Genomic DNA, 18,647 nt, shown 5'->3' with positions numbered 1-18,647 from the left:
CCAGCAGCACTGGGCATGGCACATTCACCCACCAGTTGCTATACATCAATAGTCGACAAACAACAGATATCAGTCTACACACACACACACAAAGTGTTTTGACTGAAGTGTTTTACAGGAACTGGGAGTTAAATGGTCAGGGAGGTGACACTGGATTCTAAAATATGAATTACACTATAAAACATTTGTTTTAAGAAAAGTTGCTGTCATGGTGTGTAGATGTGAACATCACCGGCACCAACGTGTGGAGGATCAATTTCTGGCATAGAGTAACAGTCAGGAAGCTCCTTAAGTGTTCCCAGTCCCAGGTGAAACACATGAACATGAATCGAACACAAATGAACCGGAAACAAGGCAGAAGTCCTTATATGGGCCTGTGGGCGGCGGCTCGGGATCGCCCCGAGGGAGGGCACGATAAGGAGGGTCTTGTCAGGTGATCCCCGAGCTGCCGCCCACAGGCCCATATAAGGACTTCCTGGTTGTTTGTGTTCATTCACTGTACATGAGTTGCACCTGGGACTGGGAGCATTTAAGGAGCTCCACAAAGACCACTCCTTGCTGTGAATTGAATCTCATTATTTGATCATTGATTCTATCTCTGCGAGTGTTCATCCCTCCTTGTCTAGCCATGCACGCCATGATATTCAACTTATTGAATTATATATATATATATATATATATATATATATATATATATATATATATATATATATATATAAATGCAGTAATAAATAAAGTGGTTTTACTTCAGTATTTATTTGCGGCACATCTCTTGCACTATGTCCTATTTTGTATCGGAGACTTATCCTAACAGTGTTTTGTACAACCTTGTATTATTATGACAAATTAAAAGGAATTATCTAAACTGTGTGGCTGTATTATTTATACAAATACAAAGATCTAATCATATCGGAATTGTCTGATATCAGCTTTAAGAGACTCGGATAGGATCAGGGGGCAAAATAACCTGATCAGGACATCCGTAGAAAACACACTGTCCTGGTCAAGAGCTAAGCTTAACCAGCTTACTCACCAACATAGGGTATGTTTTTACCTCGATGACCAGCTGTATCAAGAACCAGCCTGGACCGTGTGAAACCAACTACTAACAAGAGCTGGTCTTGACTGGAGGTTTTAGCAGGGTATATTTGCTGTCACGCCACTAAAAAATCGGTTTGTTTCCGTACAACAAAACATTTTTACATTAAACTAGAAAATCTGTTTTACATCTCAAAGACTAAATATAAAAAAAAAATAATAAGTCTGGTGCAGTAGTTTATATCTGCTCCTGCATGTAACACACTGTCTTCCACTGCCTCACTCATTTTCCTGTTTAACTCTACATTCGCGGGGGTGGTTAAAGCAGAACGGTGCGACCACTGATGGCCCCCGGGCACCTCTGGCCCATGCGCACGAGAGGAGCGAGACCCCAGAAACACAGGAAAGTGGACAGACTGATAGATCTGCTTCTGAGATGTAGACGTCAGTCCCGGCGCATCACTTTCTTTCTTTGCCCTGCTTGCCTAGAAGAAAAATCTTCTGCGTTTCATCGCTCTGGCAAAAGCACTAAAATGACTGACAGGGATTCGCGTTAAGCAGAAGTATGTAGGGGTCTTCCTCGTGACGTGAGCACGCGCAACTAGAAAGCATGACTGCACAGGACTGAAGCTTTTTGACCGAGTAAGGCTTTAGCGGCTTTATTAATGAAATGGGGGACAGGTTCGAGCTGCTGAAGACGGCAAAACGGAGCGCTCAGCGCCAGAAGGCGAGAGAGGGGAAAGTGCGGCTGAGGGTCATCTTTCTGGACGACAGCGAGCGGGTTTTCGAGGTCGAGGTACAAAAACAAACTATTTGTATCTTCCAGCACTTCGGTTTACGCTTTTAATAATGCACAGATTTCCTCCGGCAATCTTTATGAATCCATTCTAAATATCTAATGCTTGTCATTTTCAGAGGTTTGTAATGATGTCTTACGATCATTGATGTAATATTTAGATATATTTAGCTTCTTTTAAGGACTGTTACGTAGTTAAAGTGTATTTCACTGGCAGAGAGATTTGTCCTTTTAAGCACTGTTTCTAGAAAAAAGCCATATTATTATTATTAATAATAATAATAATAATAATAATAATAATAATAATAACAATAATAATAATAATAATCGAACCAATTCAAATGACTTGATATCAAATATACTTAAAACAACTTAAATGTGTAGAAGTAACAAAAATGTATATAAAATATACTATATATATATATATATATATATATATATATATATATATATATATATATATATATATATGAAGCTAACATTAGCATTAAGCCAGTCAGTCAGTCAGTTTAGGCTCAGCTGTGTTTTCCTTGTAAAGTAGTAGCATTACGTCTCCAATTATCCGGGGGGGTGGTGTGTGTGTGTGTGTGTGTGTGTGCCTATGTGCAGTAAGATGCCTTGGAGTATCTTTCACATCTACACAGAGGCAAAGAGGGACATGACAGAAAAAAATAAGTCTTGTTGTTAGAGAGGCTGAGAGGATGCAGAGGAGGTGGAGGAATGGGAGGAGGAGGGGAGACAAAGGGAGAGTAGCCATTAGGCATGTGGTTGAATAGGGGTAAATATCTAGGCCTGTGCTGGACACAAGCTCAGCTTGGCCCTGTTCCAGATTCTATGTCAGCCCTACTCTGCTGCCTCTGGCAAAAGAACCAATTAGCAAATGAACAGAGAGAAGGATGAGATGAAAGGTACATTTTATATATATATATATATATATATATATATATATATATATATATATATAAATCTATCTCGAGAGATATCCATGGAAAGAAAAAGAGATGTCCATAGAAAAAGAACTTTCTCGCCCCCAAATCTATAGAGCTCTCTCACACAAGTTTCTTAAAAGTCCTCAGGTTTCAGTGAAAGCATGTATAAGAAAAGAAAGTACCACAGAGCAATGTAGATCATTTTCAGCACTGCAGGGACGCTGACATGGTGATGGCGTGTTAGCATGTGTTGCACGTTCAATGAAACATGTGGATCAGACACAGCAGTGCTGCTGGAATTTATAAACACCACAGCATCACTGCTGGACTGCAAATAGTCCACCAACCAGAAATATCCACCCCACAGCATCCTGTGAGCAGCATCCTATGACTACTAATAAAGTACTAGAGGATGACCAACACAAACTGTGCAGCAACAGATAACCCTCTGAATTTACATCTGCATGATGGACCAACAAGGTAGGAGTGTCTAATAGAGTGGGTAGTGAATTGACACAGTGTTTGAAAATTCCAGAAGCACTGCTGTATCTTATACACTCATAGCAGTGCAACACACACTAACATGCTGCCACCACATCAGTGTCACTGCAGTTCTGAGAATGATCCACTACTGAAATAATACCTGTTCTGTGGTGGTCTGGTGGGGTCCTGACCATTTAAGGACAGGGTGAAAGGGGGATAACAAAGTACACTGAGAAACAAATGGACTACAGTCTGTGATTATAGAACTACAGAGTGCCCTTATATAGTTACATTAAGTATAGAACAACTGAAACAGCCCTAAAACATGGCTTTGATAGACTTTGATGCCCTAGGTGCCCTAGGTTTAAGATTTATCATTTATCTTGATTGAAGAGAAAATTGTGCTTCCAGTTTTCAGTGAAACTGAGCTTCATTGCAATCCCCGGTGCCAAATGCTTTATCAGCTATGAATGTGTAACAGGCAAAGTTCAATAAAACCCACTACAGTACTACCTATTTAACTTGTTTAACCTATTTAACTTTAGTTGTGATAGTTATTTTTTCAGAAATCAAATATAGGTAACCAGCTAGACATGCTTTTGCAAATGGCATACCTAATTAATCAGCAGCATCCCTCAGATAGGCAACTAGACTTTTAATGTGTGTTTTGTTGCACAAAAAGGAAAATACTGAATAATAGAGTGGAGAGTAACACTGCTTAAAATGTCATTAATCTGCTTTCTTGGATCACTAAACGTAGCATGAATTTACCAAGGAATATTTTTCATGGCTGTGGAGTTCAGGCAGTGCATAATAAATGTTTATATATATATTCATATGTGCTCACTAGACCCTTTCACATATTTTGAGTCTGATTACTCAGTTAATGGTGCCTAGTTGCTAGGAGTAAAAAGTAGTGTTATTATCTTGCATTTTTAACCAGTTTAGATAAAGCAAAGCCCCAGAGAAACATGTGTGAAACTTTAGTAATGATGATTGTGCACGTGTTCCCAGAAGTAGCTGTGATATAAAACAAATAGAACTACTTAAGTTACTTCTGCTTTATATTAACTCACTTTATGTTATATAAATATATAAATATATATTAATTCACTGTGATTTAGTTTTTTTTCTCCTTAATCTGACCTGACTCATCTTCTCTACTTCTAGCTCAAGTCTCTTTTTCCATCTCTGTCTCTAATTTGGCCTGTGACAAGATAATATCAATGATCTGTTCCATGCAGTGACAGTAAATATGGGGTTCAGGAATGTCTCCTCTTTTTTTTGCTCTCTCACACTCACACTCACACACAAACACATACACTCACACTCATCAGATAACAACCCTATATTTAAAAGGGTTTGAGCATCACACTTGATTGCGTGTGGGCTTGACTGTCGACTTGGTTACGTGAGAAGGATCAAAGGCAAAGCTTTACTACTTAAAGTACATCTGAATTTTGTAAAGGATCTAAACATCATGCGAATGTTTTGGCATGTATTTATGCATACACTCTACATTACATTCAAACAGTAGTACTGTTAATGTCTTTGATTCAGCACAAGTAAATTACCTATATAAGAGCTAATTAGCAAAAGATGTTTCAATTAAGGAGTAGGAATTGGGAGTGTGGAATAAGTTAAGTCAAGTCAAGTCAAATTTATTTGTATAGCGCTTTTTACAATTGTTGTCGTCACAAAGCAGCTTTACATTATTAGTATTATTACATTATTAGCAATAACGTAAAGTGGCAGTGGTGGCTCAGCGGTTAGAGCGCCGGGATATCGATAACAGGGTTGTGGCTTCGATTCCCGGGCTCGGCAAGCTGCCACTGTTGGGCCCTTGAGCAAGGCCCTTTACCCTCTCTGCTCCCCGGGCGCTGGAGTTGGCTGCCCACCGCTCTGGGTGTGTGTGTGTACTCACTGCCCCTAACACATGTGTGTGTGTGAGTGTGTGTTCACTACCAGATGGGTTAAATGCGGAGGACACATTTCGCTGTACAGTCCACACTGTACAGTGACAAATACGTGCACCTTTATCCTTTTTTAATAGTAAAAGACAGAGACAAAAAAAAAGAAATAACGTAAGACATGAAGGATCAAAGACCCCCAGTGAGCCCCAACGGCGACAGTAGAAGGAAAAACTCCCTCAGAGCTGGAGGAAGAAACCTTGGGAGGAACCAAGACTCACAAGGGGGACCCAACCTCCTCTGGTCAGAACTATTTAAACAATATTGTTAAAAAATGACCAAACCAGATACAACAGATAGTTAATAGTGGTGATATTAATAGTGGCAGATAGTTACGAGTTCATTTTGGTTTTAACATGGTCATTAAACAGGTAGCAATGGTAGGAGGGTGTGCCGCTGGTCTGGTATGGGTGTTGGTGGGTGGGGGGCCTGATGGTTGGACTGGTAGGTGGCAGCTTGTCTAACGCAGGTAGAGGGGACCTCAGCGGGCAATCTTCCAGCAGGTCGGGCTGCGTGGCCATTTATTCGGAGAAGGTAAAAAGAGAGAGTTAGTTCTGAGAGGATTTTATGGAGAGCAGAGAATGTTGAGCAGTATCAGTATCAGCAGTAGTGTTTTGGACGACTCCGGCAGGTCTGACTATAACAGCCTAATTAAAAGGAGAAAGCCAGAAGGTAACACAGACACAGGAGCACCCTGAAACTACATCTGATCCATAGTCCACAAACCTGAGTGATCGTGTGTAAGCAGCGAGACGACAGGTCCAGCATCTCAGTGTACTACAATTCCCTGTGTCCGCAAACCCCTGGACCTGCAACCCTTATCTAAGGGGAAACATTAATTACCAAAAGTTAAACTAAACAGATGAGTTTTTAGCTTAGATTTAAAGATTGAGACTGTGTCTGAGTCCCAAACATTATCTGGAAGGGGGGTTGGGGGGCTTTATAAGAAAAGGCTCTTCCCCCTGCTGAGGTTTTCTGAATTTTGGGAATGAGTAAGAAGCCAGCACCCTGAGATCTAAGTAATCTTGATGATTCGTAATATGTAATAAGATCCCGCAGGGTACTCAGGAGCGAGGCCATGTAGGGCTTTATATGTTAATAGAAGAATTTTGTATTCAATACGGAATTTAACTGGGAGCCAATGAAGTGCTAATAGAACTGGATTGATATGGTCAATTTTTCTAGTTTTAGTAAGGACCCTGGCTGCAGCATTTTGAACCAGCTGAAGTTTATTGAGGTTCCTGCTGGAACAACCTGACAAAAATGCAGTACAGTAATCTAGCCTTGAGGTAATAAAAGCATGTACTAGCTTTTCTGCTTCCTGTAGAAATAAGGAGTTTCTTAGTTTGGAGATGTTCCTAAGCTGCATAAAGGCTGTCCTACTAATATTTTTATATCCTTTACACAGTCCTCCATTTTCTGTAATCTAAATTTATCGTCAGGTTTGGCTAATATAAAGAGCTGTGTGTCATCCGCATAACAATGGAAATTAACGCCATGTCTGCTTATAATAGAGCCCAGTGGTAACATGTATAATGTAAATAATAGCGGAAGCCTTGCGGAACTCCATAACTCCAAATCTTGCTCCTGTGATTCCAACCATTTTCTCTAATCTTTCTAGTAATATAGTATGATCTATTGTATCAAAGGCTGCACTAAGGTCTAGTAGGACTAATAAAGATACATAGCCTTGATCAGAGGCAAGAAGGAGATCATTTGTAATCTTCACTAGGGCTGTCTCTGTGCTGTGATTGGGTCTGAATCCAGATTGGAATTTCTCATACATGTCATTTTTACTCAGGTATAAGCGTTGAGGGAGGTATAAGAGTTGTTGGGCCACAGCTTTTTCTAATATCTTGGATACATGCCCTAAGCTAAGGGATGAATTTACAATTGTTAAAAGAGGTCTGATTATCATTGGGAGTATTTCTTTTAGCAATTTAGAGGGAATTGGGTCAAGTGTACAGGTTGTACAATTTGCTGAGAAAATATTTATTAAAAAAGAATTTTTTTCTAGTTCTGGCTGTGGAAGTGGGTAGAAGGCTTCCAGCCTTTGTTCTACAACTAAGTTATGTTCTAAAGCAGTGACCATCATGTGACGGCCATGTTTGATCTAATAATCAGAGTAGGATTTGTTGTCTAATATTTTCTATTTTATTATTAAAATAGTCCATAAAAACATTACTGGTTAAAGATGTTGGAATCTGGGGTTGAGAATCTGCCTGGCTTTTAGTAAGTTTAGAGATCTCACTAAAAGAATTCTGTGATTCTTGTTTTTCTCAATTAGTGAGGCCAAATACGCTGAGCGAGCTTTAGTGAGTGCCTTTCTATATTGATCAAAGCTGTCCTTCCAGCTTTTTACTTTTAAACGGTGCTACTTTGTCTAAGGTTGATCGAAGGGTATTTTCTAGATCGTTTGTTAATTTAACCTGCTCCGTTTGGTCTGACGATGTGTAAGCTAAGGTCGATAGGGGTGGGAGGTTTTCAGTAAACTGTACTGCTGTCATTGGGGTTATTGCACGCTTTAGACAGTGTTGGGGGGACAAATTAACATTTTGCCCAAGATGTAGCTCAAAGGAGATTAGATAATGGTCTGGTATTACTGAGCTTTGAGGTAGAATATTTAGATGATCAATGCTAACACCCAGGGTCAGGACTAAATCTAGGGTATGGTTACATTAATGTGTGGGTCCAGTTACTTTTTGTGTGATGCCGACAGAATCTAAGATTGATACAAATGCCTTTGTTAATGGGTCGTCTGCTTTTTCAAAATAATTATTAAAGTCTCCTACTATTATAACTTTGTCACTGCACACTGCCAAGTCTGCAGCAAAATCACTAAATTCTTTTAAAAAATCAGAATAGGGCCCTGGAGGCCTATAAATATTAATTAGTGTGAATGTATTTTTATTTGTGGCTGGATTTGATATATTAGTGTAGATAATCCCAAAAGAAGTGAAGGTGATAGAGTGTTTTTGAATAATATCTAGTGTATTCTGGTAGATTATGCATACTCCACCTCCTCTGCCTGATAATCTAGGGCTATGTACATATTTATAACCTGCGGGGATGGCTTCATTTAGTGCTATACAGTGGGGAAAAAAAGTATTTAGTCAGTGACCAATTGTGCAAGTTCTCCCACTTAAGAAAATGAGAGAGGCCTGTAATTGACATCGTAGGTAGACCTCAACTATGAGAGACAAAATGAGAAAAAAAATTCTGAAAATCACATTGTCGGATTTTTAAAGAATTTATTTGCAAATAATGGTGGAAAATAAGTATTTGGTCACCTACAAACAAGCAAGATTTCTCGCTGTCACAGACCTGTAACTTCTTCTTTAAGAGGCTTCTCTGTCCTCCACTCATTACCTGTATTAATGGCACTTGTTTGAACTCGTTAACAGTATAAAAGACACCTGCCCACAACCTCAAACAGTCACACTCCAAACTCCACTATGGTGAAGACTAAAGAGCTGTCGAAGGACACCAGAAACACCTGCACCAGGCTGGGAAGACTGAATCTGCAATAGGCAAGCAGCTTGGTGTGAAGAAATCTACTGTGGGAGCAATAATCAGAAAATGGGAGACCTACAAGACCACTGCTAATCTCCACGCAAGATCTCAGCCCGTGGGGTCAAAATGATCACAAGAACGGTGAGCAAAAATCCCAGAACCACACAGGGGGACCTAGTGAATGACCTGCAGAAAGCTGGGACCAACGTTACAAAGGCTACCGTCAGTAACACACTACGCCGCCCGGGACTCAGATCTTGCAGTGCCAGACGTGTTCCCCTGCTTAAGCCAGTACATATCCGGGCGCGTCTGAAGTTTGCTAGAGAGCATTTGGTGGTTCCGGAAGAGTATTGGGAGAATGTCTTATGGTCAGATGAAACCAAAGTAGAACTGTTTGGTACAAACACAACTCGTTGTGTTTGGAGTAGAGTGAATGCTGAGTTGCATCCAAAGAACACCATACCAACTGTGAAGCATGGGGGTGGCAACATCATGCTTTGGGGCTGTTTCTCTGCAAAGGGACTAGGATGACTGGTCCGTGTACATGAAAGAATGAATGGGGCCATGTATTGTGAGACTTTGAGTGCAAACCTCCTTCCATCAGCAAGGGCATTAAAGATGAAACATGGCTGGGTCTTTCAGCATGACAATGATCCCAAGCACACTGTCAGGGCAACAAAGGAGTGGCTTCGTAAGAAGCATTTCAAGGTCCTGGAGTGGCCTAGCCAGTCTCCAGATCTCAACCCCATAGAAAACCTTTGGAGGGAGTTGAAAGTCTGTGTTGCCCGCTGACCGCCCCAAAACAACACTGCTCAAGAGGAGCTCTGCATGGAGGAATGGGCCAACATACCAGCAACGGTGTGTGCCAACCTTGTGAAGACTTACAGAAAATGTTTGACCTCTGTCATTGCCAATAAAGGATATATAAATAAGTATTGAGATGAACTTTTGTTATTGACCAAATACTTATTTTCCACCATTATTTGCAAATAAATTCTTTAAAAATCAGACAATGTGATTTTCTCTTTTTTTTTTTTTATCTCATTTTGTCTTTCATAGTTGAGGTCTACCTATGATGTCAATTACAGGCCTCTCTCATCTTTTTAAGTGGGAGAACTTGCACAATTGGTGACTGACTAAATACTTTTTTTTTCCCCCACTGTACATTGATCAGGTCTAATCCCGGTTTCAGTGAGACAGAAAACGTCTAGTTTCTGATCACATATAATTTCATTTACGATGACTGCTTTCGAGGATAATGATCTAATATTAAGTAGACTGAGCTTTAGGTCTAAGGTGGTGCTGTTATCATTTGAATCTGTGAATTTAACACTGATTAAATTAAAATGATCAGATTTTCATATTCTATGATTGGCTTTAATTCGGGGCACAGACACAGTCTCAATGCGGTAAAACCTGAGTGACGCCTCAAAGCAGCTCGCAGATGGTCGGTTTAGCCTGTCTGTCTGTGGCCTGGTCCCGGCTCTGGATTGTCAGCAGCCTTTTATACTACTCTGAATAAGCAGCTTCTTTTCTTAACTGTGCCACCTAAGACCACTTGTATATTTTTTGCCCCACTGTATATGTTCTGACTGCATGGTTTTCTTTCCTGTTGTCAACACATTGCAGCAAAAGATTCAGGGTTGTGATTTCTTCAACAAAGTGTGTGGTCATCTAAAGCTTCTGGAGAAAGAATACTTTGGTCTGGAATTCCGCCACCACAATGGCAGCTATGTAAGTCCTGCATATAACATCTCACATTGTATTGTATTGTGTTGCCTAATGACCATGTTAAAACCTAAATGGACTCTTAACTATCTGTCACTATTAATATTACCACTATTAACTATCATTACTCTCATTACTCTTACCATCACTGCCATGACTATATTTGTTAAGTTATACTACACCATGATTTCTATATTATGATTACGATCAGAGCAGTTAACTTTTATCAATGTATATATTTGCAAATAGTTCTGACCGGAGGAGGATGGGTCCCCCTTGTGAGTCTTGGTTCCTCCCAAGGTTTCTTTTACTAATTACTGATTATGTAAAGCTGCTTTGTGACAACAACAGTTGTAAAAAGCACTATACAAATAAATTTGACTTGACTATTACTTCATTGTGTTCAAATGCATTACAGACTGGACTGTGGCTGTGGTGTGATTATGTACTCATTGTTTAAAAATATTATCCAAATTCTAACCCATGTGATAATCTTAGTGGCATGCTTAAAGGTCTCTATTTTTATTGTTTTAAGTGTTCAGTTATCCTGGATAATTCTACTTGGTACTATGTGTAGACTACATTAATGTCCAGCTCTAACATGCTGTAAATAGTGCAGTGTGTTCAGAGTACTATCAACTATTCAAAAAGTTGACACAAAAAAAGTGAGATTTTGACTAGTTTTAACTTTCCAGGTGTGGCTGGAACTTCTGAAGCCACTGGCTAAACAGATCAAGCGTGAGTATGCTGTATGTTTTGTCTGCAAGGAATCAGATTGATTTGCACTGTATGATATGTGTCATGTGAATAAAGCAAATTCCAACTACTTGCATATTACAAATTGTGATAAAAAATGCATTACATGAACTTCGAAAGTAATATATGACCATATGTTATGAGCAGAGGTACGGGTCAACTGGTGAGATAATTGTCGCTCTGTGTTTCTTACTGTCAGAAACAAGCGATCTGGCATTCCATTTTATTGTGAAGTTTTTCCCACCAGACCCAGGTCAGCTGCAAAAAGGCTTGACAAGGTAATTAAGCAGAGCTACATACAGCACAATGAGTAAGTTCGAGAAAGTAATAAGAGTAGAATCATAAGTGTCTGATTGTTTGTGTGTGTTTTGTTTTGAGAGCATCAGTCTAAGGCTGAAAATATTAAAGCCTGCCTCTTGATGACAGTGAATGTTTGAATATGAACCATAATCACTACTGAAATGTTTACAATCACTTGTTGTATTACCAAATTTGTTATTTTATACACTGTGATGTATAAAATGCATACAAGGGGCATGCGAGTGTCATAACTTAACCATGTAGCAGTGGAATAAGTTTGCCTGGTTTGAGGAATCTTTCCTTTTTTCTTTTACATCATGTGGACAGCTGGGTAAATGTGCACCACTTTTCCTGGGAAAGTGATGGCTCCAGGATGCACTGTGGGAAAAAGACAAGCCGGTGGAGGTCTAGACAATGTGCCTCATTCCCCAACTATATTTTAAGAACATTTTTCCACCAAGTTTTTGTATTCTTCAGTATAAAAACACATTTTGTTAAGACTTTTCTCAAAAGCGAATTTAAGAAAATTCTTAAGAGATCTAAGTAAATCTACATTTCTACAATCTAAGTTTGTAGATGTTTGTGTGTATGAGACATTCATGTAGCAAAAGTGATTTATATTGTTGCATATGTGGTGTATTTGTAATCATCAAAGACACTGAGAAATCACTGAAGACATTTTGCTGTGTTACAAAGAATAGCGTATTTTATTTTCCACAAAAATACCCTGTAAGTTTCAACTACAATTATTTTATTTAATTGTATGACATCTCAAGTGGCTTCACACAAATAAGCAAAATTACAGTAATAAAACATTACAATGTGTTTCTTGTTTAAGCATAACTACATTTGTGAAGAATAATTTTCTATACATAATAAAGTTAATTTATTACACTGCATAGCTTTTAAGAGTGATGGTCTGCTGCTTATCATTGTGCTACTTTTCTACAGGTATCTTTTTGCTCTGCAGATAAAACAGGATTTGTCCAATGGTAGCCTCACCTGTAATGATAACAGCGCTGCCCTGCTGGTCTCTCATATACTGCAGGGTATGTCATTAGAACTCTTTCACACTCAATTAAAATGATATTATAAACCTAGGAAAATATGTTTCAAACCTAGGAAAATATGTTTGTGAATATACTCATTCACACATGCAACTTCTTGGTAAATCTCATCTCATTTTCCATTCCTCTGTCTTTTGTCTCTGTAGCAGAAATTGGGGATTATGATGAAGAGTTGGATGCTCATCACTTAGAGAACAAGCAATATGTGCCAAACCAGGAGTACCTGGACCACAAGATTATTCGCTTTCATAAGAAACACAGGTGCATATTATCACTCACACTGACAAGCAGATATACTTTATCTGATGTCTGCTGTAATTAAGCAAAGCTGACATTCCGACCTGCCATAAAGCACATGATCAGATTACTTTTAGATACTTAAATTGCTGTAATTGAGTAAAACATGTAAAACAGATGCTCAGATTGTTGTAACTGAGCTAAACATATACTTAACTTGCTGTAACTAAGATCATAGGTTCATGGATATCTGTTTCAGAGAGTCCTATTCTATTGGCAGTACTACAAGGAGTAGACAAGCTGCGCGTGTGTGCATTTGCACATCTGTGTCTGCAATGGGTACAACTTAAAGCAGCTAAATGCAACTTTTTTGTTTAATCAGAGGTCACACTCCTGCCCAGTCAGACGTTCATTTGCTGGAGGTTGCTCGGAAGTTAGATATGTATGGCATTCGACCGCATCCTGCCCATGACGGAGAAGGCATGAGGATCAACCTAGCTGTCACTCACATGGGCGTGCTTGTGTTTCAGGTACCAAGCATAAATGCACATGCATGCCTAATTACTGCAGCTGATGTTAGATACTATATAGTTGCACCTTGTTCCCAGGGTAACACAAAGATCAACACCTTCAGCTGGGCCAAGATCCGCAAGTTAAGCTTCAAGAGGAGGCACTTCCTTATCAAACTCCACACTGAAGCTGGGGTGAGGTTCAAAGGATAAATTTAAATTTCGGTTTTGCATGCTTCCATTCACCCAAGACTCTTATCTTTATGGCAATACAGTTAACCATACAAAGTTTTTAATATACAGTGTTTGATCCCTGGTGACTCCAGCATTAGCTTATTTCATTTGTTGACAAAGTAGTCCCTTAACCTCAGTCTTATTATTCAGTATGCGTAAACATTATAAGTATTTAATTACTGGAGTAAATTAGCTGTTTAGATCCAATGCTTTCCAGTAAGTTTGTTGATTTTATAAGTTAATTGTATAAGACTTTTGAAATGTTCTTAATCTGGTGTATACATTTCTCTCTGTGTTACAGCCTTCACGGAGGGACATGGTCGAGTTCACTATGGCGAGCAGAGACATTTGCAAGACATTCTGGAAGATGTGTGTGGAGTACCATGCCTTCTTTCGTCTGTCCGAAGAGCCCAAGCCACATCAAAAGTCCCTTCTCTCTAGCAAGGGATCTAGCTTTAGATACAGGTACAGTAAACGAGAAAAATACAGACAGAAAATAAGGTAAGTGAGTATATAAGTATATTTTGAGATTTTAACATTCCATGGGTGCTAAGCTGTAGCCTCTTTGTGCAGGCCCATGTTGTTGCAGACATCAGCAAACTATGCATTAATCACATGATTTGTATTTTGAAAAGAGATAAAACTGAGATTTCAAACTTTTTTTGTTTTCAACAAAGTGATGTCAACAATGTAGAAACAATATTGTTATTTCTGTTCTATTATATGACAGCACTAATATCATAAAAATGTGATTTAGTATTCCTTGTTTATAAGTTTTAACATTAAAATGGTATTTAAAGGTATTTTCTAAAACAAGTAATTTCCCCAACACAGTGCTGGGTCAGTACATAACAAAACACATGCTGGGTTAACCCACCATTACTGAGTTATATGAAAAACACAACACTCTATGTCACAAGCGTTACCCAAATGGTTACTTTGACCCACCATGTTTTTAAGGTTTGATGAGTTTTGTGTTTGTTTTTATATTCTAAAAAAGTTAGGATGTACTAAAAATGACAAAAAAGTACTGTTTAATTAAAATCATATCTTTATTAATATTTCTGCTTATTCACATTTGTTTCAACCTATAAATACAGTTTTACAGACAAACTAACAGACAAAAATTAAACATTTTGCACTCAAAAACAACTCTTTATCAAAAAAGAATGCTAGTAGGCTAATGTTAGATTACAATAAAAGTATTAACACACTGATTACATTAATGTCTAACTAAAATTGTTTTATATTCAACTACAAATGGATAAATATTATAAACATGTCTACAACTACCACTGCATCTACAACCGCCATTTTGCTGAAAAAAAAATGAGAAAACAATAATTTATAGCAAGCTCAGATTATTTTAGCTATTACTATCACCAACACATGAATAGCTCAGATACATACAATTTATAATATCATTTTAATTGAAATAAAACACATCTTAATTATTTTCACTTAATAGCTATTGGAAAAGTATCTACCAATTACTATGCTGCTGCTAATGAGAATCTGTTCAGCTAAGTTGTTCTGGTGTTGTAAATTATTCTGACTTCTTCAGGTTCTGTTTGTGAATAAAAAAAAAGAACACACTAGGTGCTAGGTGCACGTATTTGTCACTGTACAGTGTACACTGTACAGCGAAATGTGTCCTCCGCATTTAACCCATCTGGTAGTGAACACACACTCACACGCACACATGTGTTAGGGGCAGTGAGTACACACACACACACCCAGAGCGGTGGGCAGCCAACTCCAGCGCCCGGGGAGCAGAGAGGGTAGATTACTGGGTTATTACTGTGACACATTGAATAACCCAACAGTAAACTGCTATCTCCCTAAAACACTGCTATTCCTAAAGGCAACAATGGTGGTAAAGAGTTTTTTCAAGATCTCAAGAAAATGGCTCTATTATTTCAGGAACATGTCATAATAATAATATGTACATATACTGATGTTGTCAAAATGATTAATACATATTATTTTTTATCTCTGAGGGCTTTTTTTATTGCCACAAGCCTTAGGCTTGTGTCTTTGTTATTTTTTCATAATAAGGGCTTCTATAGTCAAGAAGACATATACAATGTCAATATAAAAAAGGGCTCCCCTGCTGGTAGGAGCCCACAGCACAAGTTATAGTTACAGAGTATAGTTCCACAAATAAATTTGACTATTACATGCAACACCATGTCAAAACATTATGAGTCAGTTTTATGTTGTTAAGCATTGCATCTTTTTTAGTCTGGAATATCAGTTTATTCTCAACTATGCCTGACTTTCAGTGGAAGGACACAGAAGCAACTCTTAGAGTGTGTAGGAACTGGAGACCACAAAAATTTACCATTTGACAGGTAAGCAATACAGTTTTGTTTGAGCAAAATTTTGGTTTCAGCAAAGCCTTTTTTAGTTTAGCATACAAATGACTGTGTGCCTTTTTCGTTTGTGTATTTATTCATATCTTTGTGTATATATTCATTTCAGGTCACATTGTAAGTCTGGCCATGAATCTCGCCATTGCAAATCATCACCTGACTTACTCACTGATGTTTCCAAACAGGTATGATACGAAAGAGCATAAAGTCTTTTATAAACTCACAATCTTTTTATAATTCATATGTGTGTTAAAAACATTTGTGGTATCCAGTTTTATCTGACAGTAAGGCCTTGATCAGTTCAAGTCTTGAATTGAGGGTTAGGAACCATATGTTTTGTGCTTAGACACATCTTCTTTTGTCTAAGAACTTTTATCCAGTTTTATCTGACAGTAAGGCCTTGATCAGTTCAAGTCTTGAATTGAGGGTTAGGAACCATATGTTTTGTGCTTAGACACATCTTCTTTTGTCTAAGAACTTTTATGTGTGTTTCTGCAGATCTATGAGCAGACCTATCCATTCCACTTTGCCGTTTCTGAGCAACAAGTAGACGTATTTTCTGATGAGCTTGAACGATCTCGGCCCTTGTCGAGAAACCCCGCCTTCTCAAGTAAGTCTGCATCTCCAAAGCTCCGTTCCATGTCCACATCTGGAGCAGAGCGACAAGGCAGGGGGTCCCAAAGGCCACGGGCAAAGAGACGTCAGTCACCCAGTGCCCAGCACCTGGTACTCCTCTATCCCAACAACCCCCACTTGCAATTCCATCCAGTGCTACCTACCTTCCCTCTTCCAACGTACCCTTACCTGCTACAAGACCACACTTCTTCTTCTCTGGATCGCCTAACCCAGGCTCATCAGAGTTTGACTCCTCTGAAGCATTTGTCCAGGCAGACTGGCCTCTCTTCTTCACCTTCTTCTTTGTCACCACCACGGCGGCAGCAGCATCTTGAAAGACTCCGCCTTTCTGGGTTGGGATTGGCCGGATCGAGGCCTTACCCCCTGTCAGGAGGGGATCAGGGAGTGGGTTTGAACAGAAGGCTCAACATGGGAAGGTTGCAAGCTGGGCACTATAGTGATGACTCCACCTTTCAAACTGGATTACCTCACCGGGCCTCGAGCCAGCCAAATGTAAAATTTCAGAGACCTACCCTTGCTTCCTCAGCTGCTGCCCACGCTTCGGAGTTCCGGCCTCTAGGCTATTACCCCCACCTTTCACGTCACCAGGTCCCTGCTAGGCCAACCTACCTCCCTCTAAGCACCACCCCCCTGCCAGAAAGGCCCACCTCTTTGTGCATGCTCGGCACAGGGAATTACAGTGACTCAGACTCTGACCCCTTCTATCCTTACTACTGCCCTGCTTTGGGAAAAGTTGTACACTCCGGCCCCATAGCTCGCATGCGCTTCTCTTCTGGAAGCCTCCAACTAGATGAGGAGGAAGGGGAGGAGGATGAAGAAGTGGACAATCAGAGTGAGGGGGAGAACAGTGCTCTTACTTCTGTTAAGGTAATGAAACTGTAGCTCCACACATATTAAGACACAAGCGATGTAAAAAAGGGAAGCGTTTGGTAAAAAAGAAAACTTTAAACACACTCTCGCAAACATGAAAATGTAAGATGAAATAAAGCTGGGCTACATATAGAGACAGTTTTGGAAATTGTTGATGAAGTCGTGTTAAGTCATATGTATGCTTATGCAATGAGCAAAAAAACACATTAAAAAAAACAACAAACAACAACATCGAATCAACTTGACTCAACTTTTCAATATGCAGTCCATCAGTCAAAATATTGGTTGTTTGTTTAGTATCTGAAGTTTGCTTTTGTATGAGGACTATTGTATTGGCATTAATAAATACTGGACTCCGCTCTTAATGCCCCTCATCCCACTCAAAATGCACCCAGATCAAATGTGGTGTATACAGAACAATTCTAAAATGTGGAGCGGTATGTGGATAATGTAGGTCCAACAGTAGTCTATGTCCTGTGTAACAGTAGTCTAGCATCTCCCATTGTAAGCTAAAGAATCATGTCCATATATTTACACAGATTTTGGCTGATTAAGTGAATCTGGGGAAAACAATAAATTAAATGAATTATCAAACAATTAGGCAACCAATTTTTGTCAAACTATTTCTTTACAGGGAAAATACCTAAAAATGATGTGTAGTTGAATCATTTAGATGTAAACAGTCATTTGGAGTGAATTTCTTTATATATGTATGTGTATGTATTTTATTTTATTTTTTTGATCTTATTCATTTTTTTTATTTCTGATACAGTTGCAATTGAAATTTTGACCCCTTATTTAGGTTTATTGGTAAAAGTTACAAGCTTTTACAAACTTTTAACTTTCACTTAAATTTAAACAATCAAACAAGAACAACTTAAATAGCTGCACTAACTAATATAACAAGTGGATGTGTGCAAATGTAACAAAAATTCCACTTTTAATGACTACTGCAATTATTCAACCCCTTAATGACAAATGTCTTTACTTGGTAGAGCACCCTTTTGCTGTTATTGATCTGCTGCATAGTCAGACACCAACTTTTGGCAACATTCATGAAGAATCTTAACCTTTTCTCCATGGGCAATGGCCTCCCATTCACTGATATTCTTCAGTTTGCATGCAGTTTCTTTAAATCTATTTAAATCTATTTTTTCTATGTGATTCAAGTCAGGTGACTGTGTTCATCACAGAACAAAATCCCAA

The 18,647-nt window shown here is 38.9% G+C and overlaps 1 protein-coding gene across 1 annotated transcript; it reads left to right on the top strand.

Moving 5' to 3' along the window:
- Window positions 1-1,502: 1,502 nt before the first annotated feature.
- On the top strand, window positions 1,503-18,213 carry LOC140535803 (FERM domain-containing protein 7). Its single transcript, XM_072657315.1, has 12 exons — window positions 1,503-1,834; window positions 10,359-10,463; window positions 11,153-11,195; window positions 11,413-11,491; window positions 12,465-12,562; window positions 12,727-12,841; window positions 13,200-13,347; window positions 13,426-13,521; window positions 13,862-14,025; window positions 15,846-15,914; window positions 16,045-16,120; window positions 16,434-18,213. Exons 1-12 carry the CDS (start codon window positions 1,709-1,711, stop codon window positions 17,451-17,453), a joined length of 2,139 nt encoding a protein of 712 aa, XP_072513416.1. The 5' UTR covers window positions 1,503-1,708; the 3' UTR covers window positions 17,454-18,213.
- Window positions 18,214-18,647: the final 434 nt, after the last annotated feature.

Source organism: Salminus brasiliensis, chromosome 15 (assembly GCF_030463535.1).
Source record: "Salminus brasiliensis chromosome 15, fSalBra1.hap2, whole genome shotgun sequence".
In the NCBI taxonomy this organism is placed as follows: Eukaryota; Metazoa; Chordata; class Actinopteri; order Characiformes; family Bryconidae; genus Salminus; species Salminus brasiliensis.
The sequence above is the reverse complement of the archived record's forward strand: the minus strand, read 5'-3'. Positions and strand labels throughout refer to the sequence as shown.